Raw genomic sequence first — 23,538 nt, forward strand, 5'->3', positions numbered from 1 at the left:
CAGGGCAATGGGAAGCCCACGCATTTTTTTAAAACTAATTAACCCCTTAAAATAACAACTACAACTCCCAAATTTTGCACACAAACCCTCATCTAATTATTAGTCAGGGACATATAAAAAAAGATGAAATGAAATGCTTTACTGAATGTAAACCATGTGTCATTTCATGTCGGGTTGGGGCATGATTTGATAGAAGCCGGCAATTTAATTAGCGGCTATTCTGCTATGAAGATCTCTGTGAAATATAAATATATATATATGTTTACCTCAATGACTTGTGTGTGTATATATATATATATATATATATACACTCACTGGCCACTTTATTAGGTACACCTGTCCAACTGTGTGTTAAGACTTAATTTCTAATCAGCCAATCACATGGCGGCAACTCAGTGCATTTAGGCATGTAGACATGGTCAAGACAATCTCCTGCAGTTCAAACCGAGCATCAGTATGGGGAAGAAAGGTGATTTGAGTGCCTTTGAACGTGGCATGATTGTTGGTGCCAGAAGGGCTGGTCTGAGTATTTCAGAAACTGCTGATCTACTGGGATTTTCACGCACAACCATCTCTAGGGTTTACAGAGAATGGTCCGAAAAAGAAAAAAAATCCAGTGAGCGGCAGTTCTGTGGCCGGAAATGCCTTGTTGATGCCAGAGGTCAGAGGAGAATGGGCAGACTGGTTCGAGCTGATAGAAAGGCAACAGTGACTCAAATTGCCACCCGTTACAACCAAGGTAGGCAGAAGAGCATTTCTGAACGCACAGTGCGTCGAACTTTGAGGCAGATGGGCTACAGCAGCAGAAGACCACACCGGGTACCACTCCTCTCAGCTAAGAACAGGAAACTGAGGCTACAATTTGCACAAGCTCATCGAAATTGGACAGTAGAAGATTGGAAAAACGTAGCCTGGTCTGATGAGTCTCGATTTCTGCTGCGACATTCGGATGGTAGGGTCAGAATTTGGCGTAAACAACATGAAAGCATGGATCCATCCTGCCTTGTATCAACGGTTCAGGCTGGTGGTGGTGGTGTCATGGTGTGGGGAATTTTTTCTTGGCACTCTTTGGGCCCCTTGGTACCAATTGAGCATCGTTGCAACGCCACAGCCTACCTGAGTATTGTTGCTGACCATGTCCATCCCTTTATGACCACAATGTACCCAACATCTGATGGCTACTTTCAGCAGGATAATGCGCCATGTCATAAAGCTCGAATCATCTCAGATTGGTTTCTTGAACATGACAATGAGTTCACTGTACTCAAATGGCCTCCTCAGTCACCAGATCTCAATCCAATAGAGCATCTTTGGGATGTGGTGGAACGGGAGATTCGCATCAGGGATGTGCAGCCGACAAATCTGCGCCAACTGTGTGATGCCATCATGTCAATATGGTCCAAAATCTCTGAGGAATGCTTCCAGCACCTTGTTGAATCTCTGCCACGAAGAATTGAGGCAGTTCTGAAGGCAAAAGGGGGTCCAACCCGTTACTAGCATGGTGTACCTAATAAAGTGGCCAGTGAGTGTATATATACTGTACATATATATATATATATGCATTCTATGTGTCTAGATCTATTATTTCGTTTCTGTTATAAACCCTGTCATAGGGCTCCATTATATGTCCATTTTGCAAGGCGGCGAGAAAATCTCGCCTTACGGATTGCATACGGATGCAGACATGCGCAAAATACGCAACCACACCTTGCTTACGGATGACATACGGAGCACTATTTAGGGGTCATTCATCCGTATTACGCCTGTAAACTACGGACCGTATTTTGCGTCGGTTAGTGTGACTCCGGCCTAAGGTTCCCTCTCCTCCTTGCCTCCTTCTAGCACAGTGTTTCCCAAACTCCAGCTTCCCCAAAAGATTGTGTGTTCAGAATTTCCTTAGTATTACATGGGGGGCCGAAGCTGTGGAAATTTTAAATCTCTTGATAATAATTCCATCACCTGTGTAATACCAGGAAAAAACAGAAACTTTGTGGGACAAGACATGAAGGTGAGTAAGTATGAAAAATTGACAGAAGTTTAACCCCTTATCCTCCTGAGCTTTTTTCAGGGTTACGTTTTCATTTTCCGCTCCTCTTCTCAGAGCCATAACTTTTTTATTTTATCATCAATATAGCCATGTAAGGCTTGTTTTTTTGTGGGACAAGTTGTACTTTTGAACGACACCATTGGTTTTACCATGTCCTATACTAGAAAACTGGAAAAAAATTCCAAGTGCGGTGAAATGGCAAAAAAGAGTAATCCCACACTTGTTTTTTGTTTTGCTTTTTTACTAAATTCACTAAATGCTAAAACTGATCTGCCATTATGATTCTCCAGGTCATTACAAGTTCATAGACACCAAACATGTCTAGGTTCTTTTCTATCTAAGTGATGAAAAATTACAAACTTTGTTAAAAAAAATTGCGCCATTTTCCGAGACCTGTAGCGTCTCTATTTTTCTATATTACACCGTTTAGAGATCAGGTTAATCTTTTTTTATTGATAGATCAGGTGATTCTGAACGCGGTGATACCAAATATGTGTATGTTTGTTTTTTTATTGTTTTATTTTGAATGGGGCGAAAGAGGAGTGATTTGAACTTTTATATATCATATATTTTTTATATTTTTAAAAACTTTTTTTAACTTTTGGCATCCTTCAATAGTCTCCATGGGAGGCTTGAAGCTGGTTTAACCCGATTGACTCTGCTACATAGAGGCGATGATCAGTTCGCCTCTATATAGTAGAATTACTCACTTGCTATGAGCGCCGACCACTGGGTGGCACTCACAGTAAGCCGGTACTGACAGCCATAGAGGTCTCCAGGAGGCCTCGGGTTGTCATGCTAACACACCGGTGACCCGTGACGCGGGTCATCGGTGGGCGGATTTCCGTTGTGATTGCTGGAAGTGCTTGTTAAATGCCACTGTCATCGTTTGACAGTGACATTTAACAGGTTAATAGCCGCGGGTGGATCGTGATTCCACCCGCGCCCATTGTGGGTACATGTCTTACTTACCCAACATGACTACCACAGCAACAACATCCCATTCCATGTGCTTTGCACTTAAAGTAGTGCAACCATCATTTGTGTTACAACAGAAATTTGACCCAAAACACCTCCAGGTTATGAAAGGGTGGTGTCACCAAGAAAGAGAAGGATGTCATGTTGGGACACATGATATGGCTTCCACAATTACCCCCCTCTCCTTAACCCAAATGAGAAGGTTTAGGATGAGTTGGTCTGCATAGTGAAGTAAAAGCAGCTAATAAGTTTGCAGCACCTCTGGGAACCCCTTCTTGACTATTGGAAAGCCATTTAAGGTGACTACAACATGAAGCTGCTTGAGACAGGGGGCACCACTACAAGTGTCACTAGTTAAAAAGAGGTGTGCTAGAAAAGCACTCCTTGTTTCCATATGTGTTATTTTATTGTTTTGCTGCTTCAGTCTGAATCTGCAATGTTCAAATTCTAATAAGAACAAGGAAAAAACAGTATGAACAGATTTGTCCAAATTTTTGACAGGTACTGTACATATGCATTGTGTGTAAGTTTGGAAAATTGTTTTTCTAGCTTAAAATTCTGCAGGCCTTTTGTATCGAGCAGAGGGCCAACATGTGCACATGTAGCTCCATCCAATCTGTTGGAGATATACAAAGTAATAGCAATTTGCTTTTGGTTTCCATATCGACTATAGACTTGTACAGAATTGTGGACCATACTCTTTTTTCAGAAAGAATATTTACTTACCTATCTAAAGATCTAAAGTGCCTTTCTTAAAGACTGTTTTGGGGGGAAATCACAAAGTTTTGAGCTTTACATGAAATCTATGTGTATGTGCATGCAGCGTAGTGTGAGTGTGTTCTCACCTACCGCCACTCTCTTTGGGATCCACCACCATTCTTCTCCTCTCCTCAGGGACATCACGACTCTGCAGACTTCTCGGGTCACACTGCACTCTGCATGAAAAGGAAATGGCTTTTATAATGTTAGCCTATGGAGCATTAGATTAAGACTCCATGAGCTTACATTTTAAAAGAGACATCAGGCTCCCGCTGTCACGAAGTGACTGGCCCTGTGTGACACGACCCATCAAATGGTCACTAAATGTCAAACAAACAAGAGAACACCAGGGACACAATTACAACGGTGGGCCCTGCGATAGGGAACGGGGAAATGGACACCTCCTGCACTCTCCTGAGGCTGTACCCTGATCTATCCTGATGTCCCTATACGGCTTCTTTCAAACCGTCGCTGAGCAAGATACCTTAGCCCTCACTTGCCCTGCACCTATCCCTCAGTAGGGAATTGGCAAGTGCGGACACTGGTCCCACCGCTGCACTAATACAACACCAAGGGAAAATATAACAGACAAGGTAAATCAAACAACACTTAGCTTTCTCTGCTGCAATGCACCGTACAGCAGAGTAAGGCACCCGATCACAGCATTCAGCTGAAGCACCACTGCACCAGAAAGCTCCTGTCTTCAGCACGGTTGGTTTCCAAAAGGACCTGTATAACCAACAGTCAGCTGATGCATCAGATGACCTTTTAAAGGAAGGTGGGAGTGGTCACCACCTGCATCAGCAAACTCACCACCATGTAATTACACTAGCGGCCACGGGGGGGAACTGATATTAACCCCCAATGGCCTGAATGGAAAAAAGTTTTAATGTGAGAATCCAGATCTAACACAGATCCAAAAATGGATTGTGACACACGCATAGAGCACAGAGTGATCAGGAGAGTCTGTAGAGTCGTGATGTCACTGAGGAGAGGAGAAGAATGGTGGTGGATGCCGGTAGGTGAGTATACTTTATAAACACACTGATACTACAGTACATGCATATATACACTACTGGACAACCCCAGTTTAAATAATTCAGGAGTCCTCCTTATAAATAATAACACTATATACTCACCTCCTGTAGTGGCGAATTTACAGAAAAGATGGCACAACTGTTTCCGGAGGGTGATGTGATTGTGCCAGGAGCTTGCTGCAGCCAGTGACCAGTAACTTGTCAGCTGCAAATTTTACAACTTCCTCAGAGTGGATGTCTCCCCTGGCGGGATATTGATGAGCTGCAGCCAAAGAGCGAGTGGCACTCACTGGTTTCAGACTGGTTGTGACACAACAATGTCAAGTCATTGTCGGGAAGAGCAACGCCGAAATTGCAGGAATTGTGCCAGACCAAAAGGAGAGTATCCATTGTTTTTATTGTTTTTATTTTTATTTTATAAGGTGTCATGAATATATTAAAAAAGCACTCCCATCAAAGTTTTACCCTCTTACTATATTGCAGAAATAATATTATATAGCACTGTGTACTTACAATTGCTTATTTTGCCTTTCTACCCATCTAATTCTTCTCTTTTCTCTGCACTAACTGGTGCGCCCCACAGGGACGTGGTGTACTCGGTACCAGGCCGGTCCTTCAGGGAATGTCGCGGCAGCAGTGACCTGGTCCGTGGCCCTGGGCGTCCATTAAAATAAATGAGGAGGAAAGGTTGTAATGTATTAATTCGTGATGCCACCCATGGTGTTCAGCAATAAGGGTATGGCTGATGCTGCCTAAGGAGACCACTGGGGCCGTTGGTGATGCAGCAGAGTTGTAACAGCTCTCCACAGGTATAGCTAGGCCCCAGGGCAGTTATAGTTCTTATAAGGGATAGTGACGTTGGGGTACAGTACTGAGGGAATAAAGAATAACTGCAGACACATGAACTGTAGTTTCCTTTTTCTTTACTTGATGGTTTGGAATGCAGGCCGGAGCACTGCTAACAGATGGAAATGGAGTTCCGGACAGCCTGGAAGCAATCTAGGGTCCCCTAATCCAGATGGAGTTGGAGGCTTCCTTGGTGCGCTGTTCTCTGAGGTCCTTGCTGCTTAAACCTATGCTCAAGCCTCTGTTCCTCATGGTCCCTGTACTTGCCCGTATGGCAGGCAGCTTGAGCCTATTGCAGGTGATGCTCCTTTGTGGCGGCTCCAGGCTCTGATATGCTGCTGTACTCAAGTGTCTGATGGGCCAGGGGACCTGCAGTTCCCTTCCCTGTGGATTTAGCTGCTGGGACTGTTGTACCCGTGCAGCCTCGGACTCCGGTGTCCGGTTCTAGCGCTCTGTTCTGGGGTGAGCTTGGTCACAGCTCCACTCCCCAGCTTTTCCTAGACTTCTCTCTCCCTCTATAACTCTTCTCTGACTCAGACTGCAACTCTCGTCTGGGGACGAGCTCCTCCCTCTTCCAGTTCCCACCACTGACTGCCTAACCCTGCCTCCAGGCCAGAGCAAATAGAGAAGCTCCCCTAAAACTGGATTTTGAGCTCCCCCTTCTGGTCTGGAGCCAGGAAAAGTGTTGAATGCTCATGTAACCTGACCAGGGTACTCCTCCTTGCTTCCAGGCATGACATCACCCACTCTGAGGGAGGCAATGCCACAGTGGCAACCGGACTCCTGGGGTGCCACATATGTAGAAACAGGAAGTCTCTCCTGTCCCTGCATTTATTATTCCCCTCTTCAACTCCTAACCCAGCTGCTCTGCTCTTCTTCCTGCCAGGTAGTCATGACTTATAGGACGGGGTCATACATGCGAGAAACTCACACGAGTCTCCCATCTCAATATCTGGCACTGCCATTGGCACTCAGGAGCGGAGCGTGCGACTGTGACCCCGGCCTTACAGGGGTAATTGACCTCCTGTTTCTGGAGCTTAGAAGGATTCAGCTACTCTGATTTTAATCACATGATGTCATAGACCTAATCGAAAACAGAAGCATTAGCTGGGTAGAAAGGCAACATGAGCAGTTGTAAGTACACAGTGCTATATAATATGATTGCAATATATTTAAGAGGATAACAATTTTGATGGGGGGAGGAGAAGTGCTTCTTTAAACTGGGGTTTTCCTGTAATGGAACACACCTTTTAAATATTACCTTTTTTCTTTCTTTTTTAGTTTAAATTTTCTTTGCTTAAAAATATTCATATACAAATGTATATGCACATATGAATTTAGTTTTGACACTCAAATTACTATTGGACATAAAAAGAAAAGCAAAGAAAAAATAAATAAAAGTGAAATCCAAACCTGTAACAAACCATTATTGCAGTCATCCATACTCTGCTTACAGCTGTAATATTATCCTGTGTCCACCTTAACCTATTTCTACCCCCATAATATGCACACATTGGGTTACTGCGAACATCAGCTATATAATTCAATTTTTGGAACTTTGCGCATTGGCAGTACAAATGAATCAGGATACTTTAGAAGGTGAGGACAAATATATTTCTCCATTAGTTTAATTTTCTCAGACCCAGACTCAAACCATTGGTAACTGGTCTTTCCTGAAAAAAATTGTCTATTTTAGGAACAACAAAACAAATTATTTTACTTTGTAGAAAAGTCTGACTTTATGGACAGATCATTTTCATTCTTTTATTATGGAGTCTTAAATGAGCTTATATCGCCCTCTACTGGTAGCACACTTAAATTAAAGAAAAAGTTTTCTGTTAAAGGGTTTGTCCAGTACAGTACGTTTACATTGATAGTCTGTGCTTGGGATAGGTCATTAGAAATGAGCGAATCTTTTGTAATTTGAATTTGCCAACTTTTCCAAATAATTAGATTTGCTGATCATAAATTGGCACCAATCTCCATACTGGAAAGCCTGTAATTACTCAGAAAATACTCTTGGAGAGAGGCAAGTGATTGAGAACCCTTCTGACCATAAGAGCTTACACTCTACTAGAGACAGAGGACCCCGCTGATCATAAGAGCTTACACACTACTGGAGAGAGAGGACCCCGCTGACTATAAGAGCTAACACTCTACTGGAGAGAGAGGACTCTGCTGCCTATAAAAGCTTACACTCTATTGAAGAGAGAGGACCCTACTGACCATAAGAGCTTACACTCTACTGGAGAGAGCGATGTCCCCGCTGACCGTAAGAGCTTACACTTTACTGGAGACAGAGTACCCTGTTGACCATAAGAGATAACACACTACCGGAGAGAGATGTCCCCGCTGACCATAAGAGCTTACACTCTACTGGAGAGAGAGGACCCCGCTGACCATAAGAGCTTACACTCTACTGGAAAGAGAGGATCCTGCTGCCCATAAGAGCTTATACTCTACAGCAGAGAGCGAGAGGACCCCACTGACCATAAGAACTTACGCTCTACTGGAGAGAGAGGACCCTGCTGACCATAAGAGCTTACACTCTACTAGAGAGAGAGGACCGCGCTGACCATAAGAGCTTACACTCTACTGGAGAGATGACACTGCTGACTATAAGAGCTTACACTCTACTGGAGAGAGAGGACCCGGCTGCCCATAAGAGCTTACACTCTAATGGAGAGAGATGACCCCACTGACCATAAGAGCTTGCACTCTACTGGAAAGAGATGACCCTGCTGACCATAAGAGCTTACACTTTACTGGAGAGAGAGGACCCCACTGACCATAAGAGCTTACACTATACTGGAGAGAGAGGACCCCGCTGATCATAAGAGCTTACACTCTACTGGAGAGAGAGGACCCCGCTGACCATAAGAGCTTACAATCTACTGGAGAGGGAGATGACCCTGCTGACTATAAGAGCTTACACTCCACTGGAGAGAGATGACCCCACTGACCATAAGAGCTTACACTCTACTGGAGAGAGAGGACCCGGCTGCCCATAAGAGCTTACACTCTACAGCAGAGAGCGATAGGACCCCACTGACCATAAGAGCTTATACTCGGCTGGAGAGAGAGGACCGCGCTGACCATAAGAGCTTACACTCTACTGAAGAGAGAGATTACCCTGCTGACTATAAGAGCTTACACTCTACTGGAGAGAGAGGACCCTGCTTAGCATAAGAGCTTACACTCTACTGGAGAGAGAGGACCCCGCTGACCATAAGAGCTTATTCTCTACAGCAGAGAGCGAGAGCACCCCGCTGACCATAAGAGCTTACACTCTACTAGAGAGAGAAGACCCGGCTGACTATAAAAGCTTACACTCTACTGGAGAGAGAGGACCCTGCTTAGCATAAGAGCTTACAGTCTACTGGAGAGAGAGGACCCCGCTGACCATAAGAGCTTACACTTTACTGGAGAGAGTGGACCCTGCTGACCATAAGAGCTTACACTCTACTGAAGTGAAAGGACCCTGCTGACCATAAGAGCTTACACTCTACTGGAGAGTGAGAGGACCTCGCTGACCATAAGAGCTTACAGTCTACTGGAGAGAGAGGACCCCACTGACCATAAGAACTTACACTCTACTGGAGAGTGAGAGGACCTCGCTGACCATAAGAGCTTACACTCTACTGGACAGAGAGGACCCCACTGACCATAAGAGCTTATACTCTACAGCAGAGAGCGAAAGGACCCTGCTGCCCAATATAGCTTATACTCTACAGCAGAGAGCGAGAGGACCACGCTTACCATAAGACCTCACATCAAGGATAATAGAAAAAATTGGAGTCCGGCTAAACAGGACTGGATTTTTGTTTTATTTTTATTTTTCAAAAGAAAATATAGTGCATACAATAGAAAATTTTCATGGTCAACATGACCCAGTCGATACATTTCAACTGCACTAAGCAGTCTTAGGGGGCCATTACACACAACGATATTGTGAACGATATCGTTGCAACGTCACCAGTTTGGTGACATTGCAGCGATGTCGAAACGACATCGTTGCGTGTGACATGTAGCAACAATCAATGATCAGATGGCTGATCGTTAATCGTTGCTTAATGCTCTGGGTCATAATTCTGTCATTGGTCACCCGCTGGGCAGCACACATCACTTCCTGTGACAGCGAGAGACCAACGATCAGCAACGCTGGGAGCTGGTATCCAGGGTAAACAGCGGGTAACTATTTGCACGCCTCTTTAAACACAAAAAATTGCCCCTACCCCCAGCAAACCTGTCCAGGAGGGCAATTTTGGGTTCAAGCTGGACCCGCCTACCTTCAACGTCCTCCACAATAGGAGCCTGCAGCCGCTGCCATTGCTGCTGAAACTCAGAACGAAGGTCAGTCACCTCCAGTGCCAACCTCTGCAGCTGCTCTGCCTCACAGCAACGGGATCCATGTACCCAGCAGAAGATAAAAAAACCCACACAGAAAAAACACACCAAAAAAATCGTGAATAGCGGGTGATAATGTCACGCACAGTGTGGGACAGACTAAGAGCAACACAGGGATAAGGGAAAGTGGAACGAAACACTAGGGAAGGGGTAAGTGGATTCCCCTGGGCTGATCTAACGTCAACCTGTCTGTCCTACCGTCCCTATATAGGTTCCGCACCTGTCACCGAGTAGGATACCTAATCCCTGTATGACCCTGGCAATAAGCCCTGCACCAGGAAGGACAGGATGAACACTAGTGAATCCCACTAACAATAAAGGCAGCAAGGGTAAATGAAACAAGACGAACACTTAGCTTGAGTAGACTCAGAGAGAAACGCCGACGTCCTCGAAACTCCAAGAGGATGCTAGCAGACTGCTACAGTTCCAAGCTTCAACAGAGAAGTGCAAATAGGCAATATCACCCGCAACTGCCAACAGGAAGTTGGGAGTTATAAACACCCAGGTCCAGGTGTGGTCATTTGCATCGGGGGAGGTGGCGACTAGTCTGCAAAGCAAACAACTGAAACCTTGTGCAAACAGAGCTGCTTGGCTATAAAACTGTCTATAAAACCTACCTCTGCCTCAGAGGTTTTAGCAGCTTCTGCACCACGATCGCCACCTTCTCCTCCGATCCCAACATCTCCCTTTCTGATGAGGTCAAGCCGCAGCTCCAGGAGAAATCGCCGTGCCAAGATTAAGTATTCCCCTCCGCTGTCATCTGTCAGGGTCCCAGACCGTGCAGAAGTCGGAGATTGTCACTGTGAAAGTCTCGTAGTCCACCGAGAGATCTCCATCGGGGTCAGGAGTTTGCCCAGCCGACGACATCAGATACTGCCAGCGGCTCTGCATTGCTGCGCCGAGGAGAAGCTCCGGATGTGCTGGCACCCAGAGGGGGTTTAAATGATGTGTCTAGCCGCCGCAGCCATAAAAGCGCTGCGGCGGCCCAGGACAACTTGTGGCGGCTGTTCATCCCTGCATGGGCACAGCAGCTAAATCCCGCACTGATCTTGCTGCTGCCATGTCCTGGAGAACTGCATTCCCTCCATCTGACCAAGAAGAAGAACAGCTGACTCCACTACAGCCGCACTCGCCTCTTATGATGGACTTGAGTGCTGACAGTCCCATGGACCAGGACCAGCCACCGCAGCATAGAGGTGAGATTTTAAATGTGCTCCTGTCTGTCCCCTCTTTAAATTTGAAATCTTTAATAAGGGAAGCTTTTAAAGAGTATTTGGGCAGTCTCGATTCTTCTGCACTGCCCAAATCCTCTAATGCTAATCCCAATTCTGGCAGCTGTAATATTGTCTTGAAACCTGGGCTGCCAGAAATTCACTTAAAAGAGTCACTTACTGGTGACTTACTTATCCCCTCTAGGGTTTCATTTAAGCTCTTCCGTTAAGGAGCAGATTTGGAATGGGGATTATGTAGATTTATTTTCCCTTTTACCATCTGCCAAAGAACAGCACAATAGATATGATAGAAAGGATGAAGCAGATGATAAAAAGAAAAGCCACATAGTTAAATCTTTTAATAACTGGATTCAGGCTTTCTCTATCTATTCTGCTGTTTTAGGGGAAAAATACCCTAATCTTTGTTCGACGCCTTTTTATCAACATTTAGTCACAATTTTAGAAGCATACCATAATTTTGGGGGTATTGCTTGGTTAAACTATTACGAGTCATTTAGGCAAAAATTGGCCATGAACCCAAATCTAGCTTGGGGAATGAAAGACGTGGGTTTATGGATTAATTTAATGTTACCCCAGAAATTTCCGGTAACCAGACAGGGTTTGAGCGCCCCTAACAAAAAAGGAATTTGATATGCATTTAATGAAACGGTTTGCAAATGGTCTCATAACTGCTGCTTTCAACATGAGTGCTCCTTTTGTGGGGGTGCTCACCCCATTTCCAAATGTTTTAAAAAGCAAATGCAGAATGGGCAGCAAGGACATAATAGGGAGTAATTTTCAAAAAGCCCTGACTCTAGTGAATCTGGAAAGAATGGTCCCATGGCTAGAAACTTATCCATATCGGAAGAGCAGCTCCCTTCTCTATGAAGGTTTTTATAATGGATTTTATGTGCCTCCCTTCAAAGGTGTTAGGTGCACATTAGTTGATAATCTGCCTTCAGCGCTAAAATTTCCACATATTGTTAAAGAGATTATAAAGGAATTGGAGGCGGGCAGGGTAGCCGGTCCTTTTGATTTCCCTCCTTTTAGTGATTTTAGGATTTCCACCCTGGGGGTACTGCCAAAAAAAACAAGGGTCATTTAGGCTGATTCATCATTTGTCCTACCCACAAGGTTTTTCTCTTAAAGATGAAGTCGATAATGCGTGCTCAGTCAAATATGCATCTTTTGATATAACCGTAGAGTTGCTATAACAATTTGGCCGCAATTCCCTTATGGCTAAATCTGACATCAAGTCTGCATTTAGGCTTTTACCTGTCAATGTGGAAGGCTTTAGTTCAAAGGGTTTTGCGTTTAATGATAAGTTCTTTTTAGGCAAATGTCTTCCAATAGGTTTTTCGTTATCTTGTTTCTATTTTGAGACGTTTTCTACTTTTTTACATTGGGTTGTTGAACTTAATTCAGAGGGTGGTGGCATTTTACATTACCTTGATGACTTGTTGTTTATTGGCCCTAGTGATTCTGATGTTTGTTTTTTATTATTAAACAAATTTATTAAAGTTTGTAATCATTTCGGTGTCCCTATTGCAGATGAAAAAACTGTCCCCCCTTGTACTTCTCTTGAGTTTTTAGGTATATTAATTGTTTCAGAGAACGTGACTTGTTCTCTCCCCCTTGAAAAACTTTCTAAACTTTGCTCCACTATCAATCTTTTCTTAAAGAAGGATAAAGTTACTTTGAAAGAATTGCAATCATTGCTAGGGCTGTTAAATTTCGCTTTGAGAATAATTGCTATAGGTCACGTTTTTTCGAGGCGCCTTTACGAAGCAACTTTGGGTTATTCTTCCCCTAATTCTCATATAAGGTTAAACAGAGAAACAAAAGAAGATTTAAAAATTTAGTTGGATTTTCTGTCTAATTTCAATGGGAAGGATGTCTGGCAGAGCTCCTTTACACTTGCAGACGCTTTAACATTGTCATATTTTACAGATGAGCATGAAGGCCTTGGGATATCATTTTCTTCTCACTGAGCTTCAGAGAAGTGGCCAGAGGCATGGATTCATAATGGAATTACAAAAAATCCAGCAGTGTTGATCTATTTTCAATATTTTTGTCTATCCATCTTTGGGGCCCACTCCTCAAGAACAAGTCAATCATATTTATTCTAATAACCAAGGTTTGGTTTTACTTCTAAATATATTATCTTCAAAAAATAAGTGGGCTGCTCAGATTAATAGGCCTATGATCCTTCTTTGTCTGGAATTTAATATTTGGCTGAAAGCTTCATTTTCTCACAATATGAGCAATTGTAATGCAAAATTTATTTGTCACCGTCAGTGGTCACAGTTCCGGAAGCAAGTACCAGAAGCAGACAGCGAATGAACAATATGTCCACAATGGCTATGGAACGTAGAGCAGGTTTAATCCCTTACTTTATTGAGAAATCTCTGGCTAATAAAACTTGGCCCGATTATTCGGCCACTTGGCGCATATGGGTAAATTTTTGTTTAAAAAATAATTACCCTCATAATGAATCTCATCCTGAGTCTGCTTTAAAGTTTGTTGAACATTTGGTATTAAGGTGCTTATCGTACCCAGCACTAGCTAAAAATTTTGCTGGGGTTTCATTTTTTCTTAAATTTCAAGGTAAAAACCCATTGACTAATTTATTTCCTGTTAAACAGTTTTTGAAAGGTTTCAAAAGGCAGAATTTTAAACCTGATGACCGTCGCCCGATATCCTTTCAAATGCTTAGGGTCCTTTGCTTGACTCTTTCCTCGGTTTGTAATAACTATACCGAATCTTGTCTCTTTTTGTCCGCTTTTTCGTTAGCATTTTTTGCTGCGTTACTTGTTGGTCAAATTATTTCCTATAAAAAATCATTACCTGCTGGTTTGTTCTTAGAGGATATTAGTTTCTTTGATTGTCATATTTTGTTATTTATTAGGAAGCCTAAAACAGACCAGTTAGGCAGAGGTTCTGCCTTAAGGCTGAACTCCATTCCTGATTCCTGTCCAGTGACGAACGCAAAGAGATCATATCCAATTAGACCAAAAAAATGGCCCATTTTTTATTCATCTTAACGGTGAGCCCACTACAGTTTTTCAATTTAATGCAGTACTTAAAAAATGTTTAAAAGAATTGTAAGCCCAAATCAGATGGTCTAAAAATTTTGTCACACTCTTTCCGGATTGGAGCTGCAACAGAGGCCGCTAGGCTAGGCTTAAAGGAAAGGAACATTAAAAGAATTGGAAGATGAGATTCAAAAAGATTTAAGTTGGATATACGCCCAGATTTGTGTAAATATTAACTTATTATTAATTTTTATAGGTTCGGTTACTGTATGGATCATCAGACATTCCTATATATTTTTGGCTGAAAAGAGGGCTATCGTGCGATCTTACACTGAAAATTTTTCTTTTAGCACCTCCTCAATTCAAATTTGTTGGCATAATAGGCTTGGAATGCTTTGGAAGACCTTAATTTCTGACAAGCATAATTTAGCAGAAATATGGCCTAATGCAGATTTAGTAATTGTACACTTAGGAGGAAATGACCTAGGAAAAGTTATACTCTTGATCTATTAGCATTTATGAGAAGGGACATTTCCAATTTGAAGGCAGAATATTTTAATTCAGTTTTTGTTTTTTTTCTGAAATTGTTCCAAGGCTTTTATGGTCAAAACATATGTTATTTTTGGAAAAAATCATGAGGAGGATAAATAAGAATATGGAAAAATGTATGCCACTAATTGATGTTTTTTCTTTTAGGCATATTGATCTGGAGGATATTATCCCAGGAATGTATAGGAGGGTTTTGGTACATCTGTCCAATATTGGCTTGGATATCTTTAATTTGAATCTCCCTGCCATTATCTCAAAATGACTTTGGCGTTTTTGGGGGGGCCATGCCTTTATAAGGACTGGTGATTGGGAAAATAGCCCGGTTTTGCCGGGTGTATTTGGATATGTTGGTCATGATTAACTTTAGTTTGTGAGCATTAAATGGATAATCATTTATGATTGAATAAAGTTAATTTTCAAAGTAACTCAAAATTAAACACCACGGCCATTTTATTCCACAATATATTGTATTCTTGTGTATTTATTTATTATTAAGTGGGGCTTGTGTTACCATGTATCTTCACTTTGATTTAGAGCATCCAAGGCAGAGAGGCCTACTTGGTGCGGCTGTGTGCAAATTCAGACTGCTTTTTTGTTGAATTTTGCATAAGGCAAATGACAAAAAATATTTTTGGGGAAATTTGACGCAAATTCAATTTGCTCAATTCTACAAAATAGATTTATAGCAGAAGCATTAATAAAGATTAGTTATATGCCAGACCAATGTTGTATGTGACCTGTGTGGTTGCACTGGGTGCTCCCTTTGTCACAGGATTGCCTGGGCACCTGGAGCTTACATCTCCAGTGCCTTATAAGCTGTGTTATGATTTTTTTTAGCACTAGGCACAATGGGAAGGAGAATCATTAGATCATTAGAGGGTACCACATAGGACATTATCCAACACAAGATCAGTCCTTGTCATTTGTATGATTGGCGACACTTACCTGGCAATGGTAACTGGACTAGCAGGCCACTAACATTAGAGTCATCACTTAACTTGTTTATAACATCCAGAAGTTCTTCTTGAGACACATTGCTGGGCCTAAATATTACTTCACTTGAAATTCCTAAAATATAAAGACTCAAAGGTATGTACTGTATACAATTCGCAAGATACAATGACAATTATTAACAATATGACAAATATTCTTAACATTATTACTGTCCTAACCTATAGCCTGCAATGGAAAGTCAGCACATACCCAAGAACTATTCCTCCACCAATATTCGGCCCCCTGGAACTTTTCAACCTTTTCCCACATATCATGCTTCAAACATAAAGATACCAAATGTAAATTTTTGGTGAAGAATCAACAACAAGTGGGACACAATTGTGAATTTGAGCGAAATTTATTGGTTATTTTAAATTTTTGTGGAAATTCAAAAACTGAAAAGTGGGGTGTGCAATATTATTTGGCCCCTTTACTTTTAGCGCAGCAAACTCACTCCAGAAGTTCATTGTGGGTGTCTAAATGATCCAATGTTGTCCTAAATGACTAATGATGATAAATATAATCCACCTGTGTGTAATAATTTCTCTGTATAAATGCACCTGCTCTGTGATAGTCTCAGGGTTCTGTTTGATGCACAGAGAGCATCATGAAGACCAAGGAACACAATGGGCAGGTCCATGATACTGTTGTAGAGAAGTTTAAAGCCGGATTTGAATACAAAATGATTTCCAAAACTTTAAACATCCCAAGGAACACTGTGCAAGCGATCATATTGAAATGGAAGGAGTATCATACCACTGCAAATCTACCAAGACCCGGCCGTCCCTCTAAACTTTCATCTCAAACAAGGAGAAGACTGATCAGAGATGCAGCCAAGAGGCCCATGATCACTCTGGATGAACTGAAGAGATCTACAGCTGAGGTGGGACAGTCTGTCCATAGGACAACAATCAGTCGTACACTACACAAATCTGGCCGTTATGGAAGAGTGGCAAGCAGAAAGCCATTTCTCAAAGATATCCATAAAAATTGTCATTTAAAGTTTGCAACAAGCCACCTGGGAGACACACCAAACATGTGGAAGAAGGTGCTCTGGTCAGGTGAAACCAAAATTGAACTTTTTGGCAACAATGCCAAATGATGTGTTTAGCATAAAGGCAACATAGCTCATCACCCTAAACACACCATCCCCACTGTCAAGCATGGTGGTGGCAGCATCATGGTTTGGGCCTGCTTTTCTTCAGCAGGGACAGGGAAGATGGTTAAAATTGATGGGAAGATGGATGGAGCCAAATACAGGACCATTCTTGAAGAAAACCTGTTGGAGTCTGCAAAAGACCTGAGCCTGGGACAGAGATTTGTCTTCCAACAAGACAACGATCCCAAACATAAAGCAAAATCTACAATGGAATGATTCACAAATAAACTTATCCAGGTGTTAGAATGGTCAAGTCAAAGTCTAGACCTGAATCCAATCGAGAATCTGTGGAAAGAGCTTAAAACTGCTGTTCACAAACAATCTCCACCAAACCTCACTGAGCTCGAGCTGTTTGCCAAGGAAGAATGGGCAAGAATTTCAGTCTCTCAATGTACAAAAGTGATAGAGACATACCCCAAGCAACTTTCAGCTGTAATCACAGCAAAAGGTGGGGCAACATAGTATTAAGTTAAAGGGGCTGAATAAAATTGCACGCCCCACTTTTCAGTTTTTGCATTTCCACAAAAATTTTAAATAACCAATAAATTTCGTTCAACTTCACAATTGTGTCCCACTTGTTGCTGATTCTTCACCAAAAACTTACATTTGGTATCTTTATGTTTGAAGCATGATATGTGAGAAAAGGTTGAAAAGTACCAGGGGGCCGAATACTTTCACAAGGCACTGTATTTTACTCAGCAGTTTAAATTCTATGGGACTGTACCTCCCTGGATGTGGCCTCAAGATAAAAATTGATGAGAAAGAGATGGATAATATTAATTGTAACCAAAGAGCCCAGAACAACTTGCAAAAAAATTAGAAGTGAACTCAAGGTCAAGGTACATTAGTATAAGATAGCTTCATCCGTCGCTGTCTTGGCCTTAGTGGATTTCATGGAAGGTGACCAAGGAGGAAACCACTGTTGAAAGCAAATCATTAATCAACAAAACTAGAATTTGCCAAAAATGCATATTGATGAGCCACAAAGCTTCTGGGAGAATGTCCTTTGAAGAGATGAGACAAAACTGAAGCTCTTTTGTGAGTCACATAGGCTTGATTATCACAAAAGAAAAAAAATTAAACATACAAAAATAACATTATACCTACTGTGAAACATGGAGGAGGGTTGGTTATTCTTTGCGACTGCTTTGGTGTATGTGTTACAAGGTGTCTTGAATCTGTGCAGGGTACAATGAAATCTCAAGACTATCAAGTCATTCTGGAATTAAATGTGCTGCACAGTGATAGAAATCTTGGTCTAAGTTGCAGGTCATGGGATCCTCCAACAGGATAATAACACAAAACACACAGCTAAAAACATCAAAGAATGGCTTAGAGCAAAGCATTGGACTATTCTGAAGTGGCTTTCTATGAGCTCTGTTCCAAATCCTATTGAAGCATGCAGTATGGAGAAGGCACCCTTCAAAACTGAGACAGCAGGAGCAGTTTGATTATGAGGAGTGGGACAAAATCCCCATGGACAGGTGCAGAAGTCTCATTGAGTGTTACAGAAATCGTTTATTTGCAGTGATTCCTTCAAATGATTGTGCAACAAAATTTTAAGTTAATAATACATTCTTTTTTGTCCAGGCCATTTTCATTAATTTTTTTTCAAATGTTTGTGTTGAACCACAATTCAAAAGCAATGTCTTATTTTCATTAGTTGATATTCAGTAAATTTGAAATTGTTAATTATTTTTGACAGTTTCATGTTATTTCAGTGACCATAATGGGTTTTTCCTACTTTAACAGAGGGGTTCTCAGTAATTTTGTCCATGTGTGCATCTCTCCATTTATCTAGTGGTCTCTGTATGTCCCAATTCATTCACACACAATGTTCAAGTGCTGATTAATCTGCTGAAAGCTGAAATTCTACAAGAGATTATGGGCCCACGCAGACCCAGAAAAGGAAACAGTTTAGAACACCTTAGTGAACGAACTGATGAAAGGAATCTTCCAGAGGTTCTCATCTCTTGTATACAAGTAAGAAACTCACTTATATACTATGTAAACATTTTAAGCAGATGTGGAAATTTGCTGCAACATAAGAATGCTTTCAAAAATAGAAATGTTAATAGAATTTTAGGAATTAAAATAACACAAGTGAATTATCAAGAGAGAAATTACATTGATTCAATTTTCGGTGTCACCAAACTTTGCCTTCAAAATAGCATCAATTCTTCTAAAGTATACTTTCACAAAGTGATTCTGTAGAATTATAGTCAGGTATATGAGCAACTAATTATACAATGCAAATGATAATGACCATCATTTTGAGATTTAGATTGAAACGCAGTCATTAACTGAAACTGAAACAGCTGTGATGGAGGCATTAAATGAGAAACAGTCATTCTGTTACAAAGCTGAGGTTGTGGAAGTTATTTTCAAGTCACAGGTCATTCACCATGGCAAGCCTGAGTACAGAAACACAAAGTAGTTATACTACATCACAGAGGTCTCTTGCAGTCAAATATTTCAAAGCAGACTGGGGTTCCACGATGTGCTGTTCAAGATTTTTTGAAAAAGCACCAAGAAATGGCCAACAACTGAATATGCAGTGGTTGGGAAAGGAAACTTATTGCATATGAAAGACACATCATGCTTAAATCCCTTCAAAATCTGAAGATGTATGGTTGTGCTATCAGCTCAAAATTGGCAGCTTCTGGAAGAATTGCAACTAAAAAGCCATACCTTTAACATGAAAACAAGGCTAAGCCATTCAACTGTGCACAAAAACGAACTGGGGTGAAAAAAAGCATCGGGCTTTTTGGACTGAAGAGTCCAAATCTGAAATATCTGTCTGAAAAGAAGACAATTTGATGTTTCTAAAAGAACTTGAGCGCGCTACAATAATCAGTAGTGAAGCTTGGTGGAGGTTCCTTTCAAGTTTGGGGCTGCATTTCAATAAATGGGGTTGGGGATTTGGTTGGGATTTATGGGATCCTCAATGCTGATGAATACAGGCACACAATTATTTAAAGTGTAATACCATCAGGGAAACATCTGATTGGCTCCAAATTTATTGTCAATAAGAACTCTCTTCAGCTTAAAAAAGAACAAGGAGTTTTGGAAGTGGTGATATGGCCACCACAGAGCCCTAATCTCAACATCATCAAGTCTATGTGGGATTACATGAATGAGGTGGAAGGATTTGTGCAAATATGAATCCACAAAGCCTGTAGTTACTTCTCCAAGATGTTTGGAACAACCTTTTTCTTGCTCAGTTCATACAAAAACTGCGTACAAGTGTACCTAGAAGAATTGATGCTGTTCTGAAGGCAAATGGTGGTCACACCAAATTTTTAATTAATTTAGATTTCTCTTCTGATAATTCACGTTGCATTTTACTAATTACTAGAGTTGAGCGAAACGGGTCGGTCAATTTCAAAAATCGCCGACTTTCGCCAAAGTCGGGTTTCATGAAACAAAACCCGACCATAGCGTGAGGTCGGCCATGATGTCGGCGACCCGAGCGCCAAAGTCGCGTTTCAAATTATGCTTCCAGCGCCTTTTTTCAGCCAATGATGGAGGACACACACTGTGGGCAATGCGATGACATAGGCAACGGCCACCACCATCTTAGAGAAGGGCATTGAAGTGACTGGCTGGCTTTGTGTGGCGTCACAGTGGGTATAAAAGGCTGTGACCGCCGACCGCCATCTTACTTCTGCTGATCTTAGCATAGGGAGAGGTGCTGCTGCTGATTCTGAATAGGGAGAGTGTTAGGCAGGGAGGAAGAAAAAAAAACTGCTTCTGCTGATAGCGCTTTTAAATGTACAGTTAGTGTGCAGTGAAAGGGGAGGATTTTTGCTTTTGTGCAGCAGCGCTGGTGGTGATTAGGCTGCATTGTAAGGCTACCTGCTAGCTGCATTGCTGTGTGCACACTTTTGTTCAAACTGCTTTTTTCAAAGCACTCCAACTTTTATTATTTTGTCCTGGTGAGTTACTGAGTGTTCATTTTTTCACAGACCGTATAGCGGTGTACGCTCCTCACACACTACCATGTACTGGCTGGTATCACGGACAAATAGAAGCTATCTGGGTGTGACTCTGTAAGAAAGAGCTGAGGCGTTTGTCCGTTTTTCCAGATTTACACCTTAGAGTGCTGAAAGCTTTTCAAACAGTTTCGTATATCTGCTGTTTGACTACGGTGAGAACGAGACAGAGACAGCGTGTGTCAGTCCCTATACAAATAGACGGAGATTGACAATTTTCCATACAGACACCATATAGCGGTGTATGATCCTCACACACTACCATGTACCGGCTGGTATTACGGACAAATAGAAGCTATCTGTGTGTTACTCTGGAAAAAAAAGCTGAGGAGTTTTTCCAGACCTACACCTTAGAGTGCTGTCCGCTTTTCAAACAGTTTCGTAGATCTGCTGTTTGATTACGATGAAAACTAGACAGAGACAGCGTGTGTCAGTCCCTATAGAAATAGATGGAGATTGACAATTTTCCATACAGACACGGTATAGCGGTGTACGATCCTCACACACTACCGTGTACCGGCTGGTATCACAGACAAATAGAAGCTATCTGTGTGTTACTCTGGAAAAAAAAGCCGAGGAGTTTTTCTGTTTTTCCAGACCTACACCTTAGAGTGCTGTCCGCTTTTCAAACAGTTTCGTAGATCTGCTGTTTGATTACGGTGAAAACTAGACAGAGACAGCGTGTGTCAGTCCATATAGAAATAGATGGAGATTGACAATTTTCAATACAGACACCATATAGCGGTGTACGATCCTCGTACACTACCGTGTACCGGCTGGTATCACAGACAAATAGAAGCTATCTGTGTGTTACTCTGGAAAAAAAAGCCGAGGAGTTTTTCCGTTTTTCCAGTCCAACACCTTAGAGTGCTGTTCGCTTTTCAAACAGTATAATATATCTGCTGTTTGATTACGGTGAAAAATAGACAGAGACAGCGTGTGAGTCCCTATACAAATAGACGGAGATTGACAATTTTCCATACAGACACTGTATAGAGCTGTCTAATTCTCAAACAGTATTGTATATCTGCCATTCGCATTACAGTAACATCTATACAGAGTCAGCATGTGTGTGACACTCCGTAAATACATATACGGAGATTGTTAGTTACACAAAAAACGTATACAGCTGTACACTTCTGATACAGTTCCGTATATCTGCTTGTTGGATTATGGTACAATACATACTGTGAGAGCATCTGTGACTAACAAAATATATACGTAGATTTAATTTTTTTCATACACCTTACACAGCTGGACGCTCCTCATACAGTACCATCTCTCTGCTGGTATTTTTGGTCCATTTTCCCAAACATGAGGAAGTATGGTGGAAGAGTCCGCGGACGTGGTCAGGGGGCGCAGCTGGTACTGATGGTGGTGGTGCATCGTCTGGTTTTGGCAAAAGCACAATAGCAGCTAAGGCAGGAAGTGTTGAGCCTGCTTCATCGTCTGGCCCATGAAGGCCTGTAAGGTTGCCTTTTCTTGGAGTAGGAAAACCGCTTTTGAAGCCGGAGCATCAGGAACAGATTTTGGCGTACATTGCCAAAACAGCCACCAGCTCTATTGCCTCCTCTTCTGAACGTTCGAAACCTGCAAGAACGGAGTAGTCAGTGCAGGGTTCTTGTTAGGAAAAACACCTTTCCTTGTGTCCTTCACCCCCACCAAACGTTAAGGATGCAGCAGCCCACACTTCAGATTACTCTATGGAGCTCTTTTCACACACCATGCCAGTAAAATCCAGAATTCCCCACTCCAAGATGAATCTGACATGGAGTGCACTGATACACAGCCACTGCTAGATGATTCTGCTGGTACATCGACCCAGAGCACTACATTGCCTTCGCAGTCTATTGAGCCAGAATCTGACCCTGATGAAACTCAGGTGCCCCTTCCCGCATACTATACCAACTTACACGGTGACACAGAGGAAGGTTAAGAGGAAGGTGCAGATGACTTTGAAGAGGAGGTGATGGATGACCCAGTTCTTGACCCGGATTGGCATCCATTGGGGGAGTAGGGTGGTGCTGGCAATAGTTCAGATAAGGAGAAGGATCCACAGCAGGCATTGACATCGCAGCAGCGGTTATCTGGCAGGCCCATAGCTGTCCAAAAAGGTGGAACAAAAACTAAAATAGTTGCAGGACAGTTTGGCCAGACGGTCAACTTAGCACAGCGTGCAAGGCCAGAAAATGTATACCATAGTAGGAAGAGTGCAGTGTGGCACTTCTTTGTCCAAAATCCTACCGATGAGGCAAAGGTTACCTGTAAGAAGTGCGGAAGGACCTTTAGCCGAGGTAAACAACTCAGAAATTTGAATACCAGTTGCATGCTTAGACATTTAATCAACATGCTCTTGCAAGCGAGGACGGACTACAAAACCTCAGGTAGCACATGTGCACCTGCTCCAACTCAAGGTAGCCAGCAACGCTCCATCGCTTCCCCCACTGTAAGACCATCGCCACCATTAAGCACACCACCAGCACTAAATCTGGAGGTATCGTCGCAAGGCCAAAGCATCACAA

The 23,538-nt window shown here is 42.2% G+C and overlaps 1 protein-coding gene across 1 annotated transcript in view; it reads right to left on the reverse strand.

Moving 5' to 3' along the window:
• The window catches only part of MTHFD2L (methylenetetrahydrofolate dehydrogenase (NADP+ dependent) 2 like), a 265,099-nt gene that overhangs the window by 208,998 nt on the left and 32,563 nt on the right, over positions 1-23,538 (reverse strand). The window contains exon 3 of the mRNA XM_073587998.1: positions 15,815-15,937. Coding sequence (XP_073444099.1) covers positions 15,815-15,937 — 123 coding nt within the window. The remainder of the gene's footprint in view (positions 1-15,814; positions 15,938-23,538) is intronic.

This window comes from Dendrobates tinctorius, unplaced genomic scaffold, assembly GCF_039654945.1.
Source record: "Dendrobates tinctorius isolate UK_male_01 unplaced genomic scaffold, ASM3965494v1 ptg000011l, whole genome shotgun sequence".
NCBI lineage: Eukaryota > Metazoa > Chordata > Amphibia > Anura > Dendrobatidae > Dendrobates > Dendrobates tinctorius.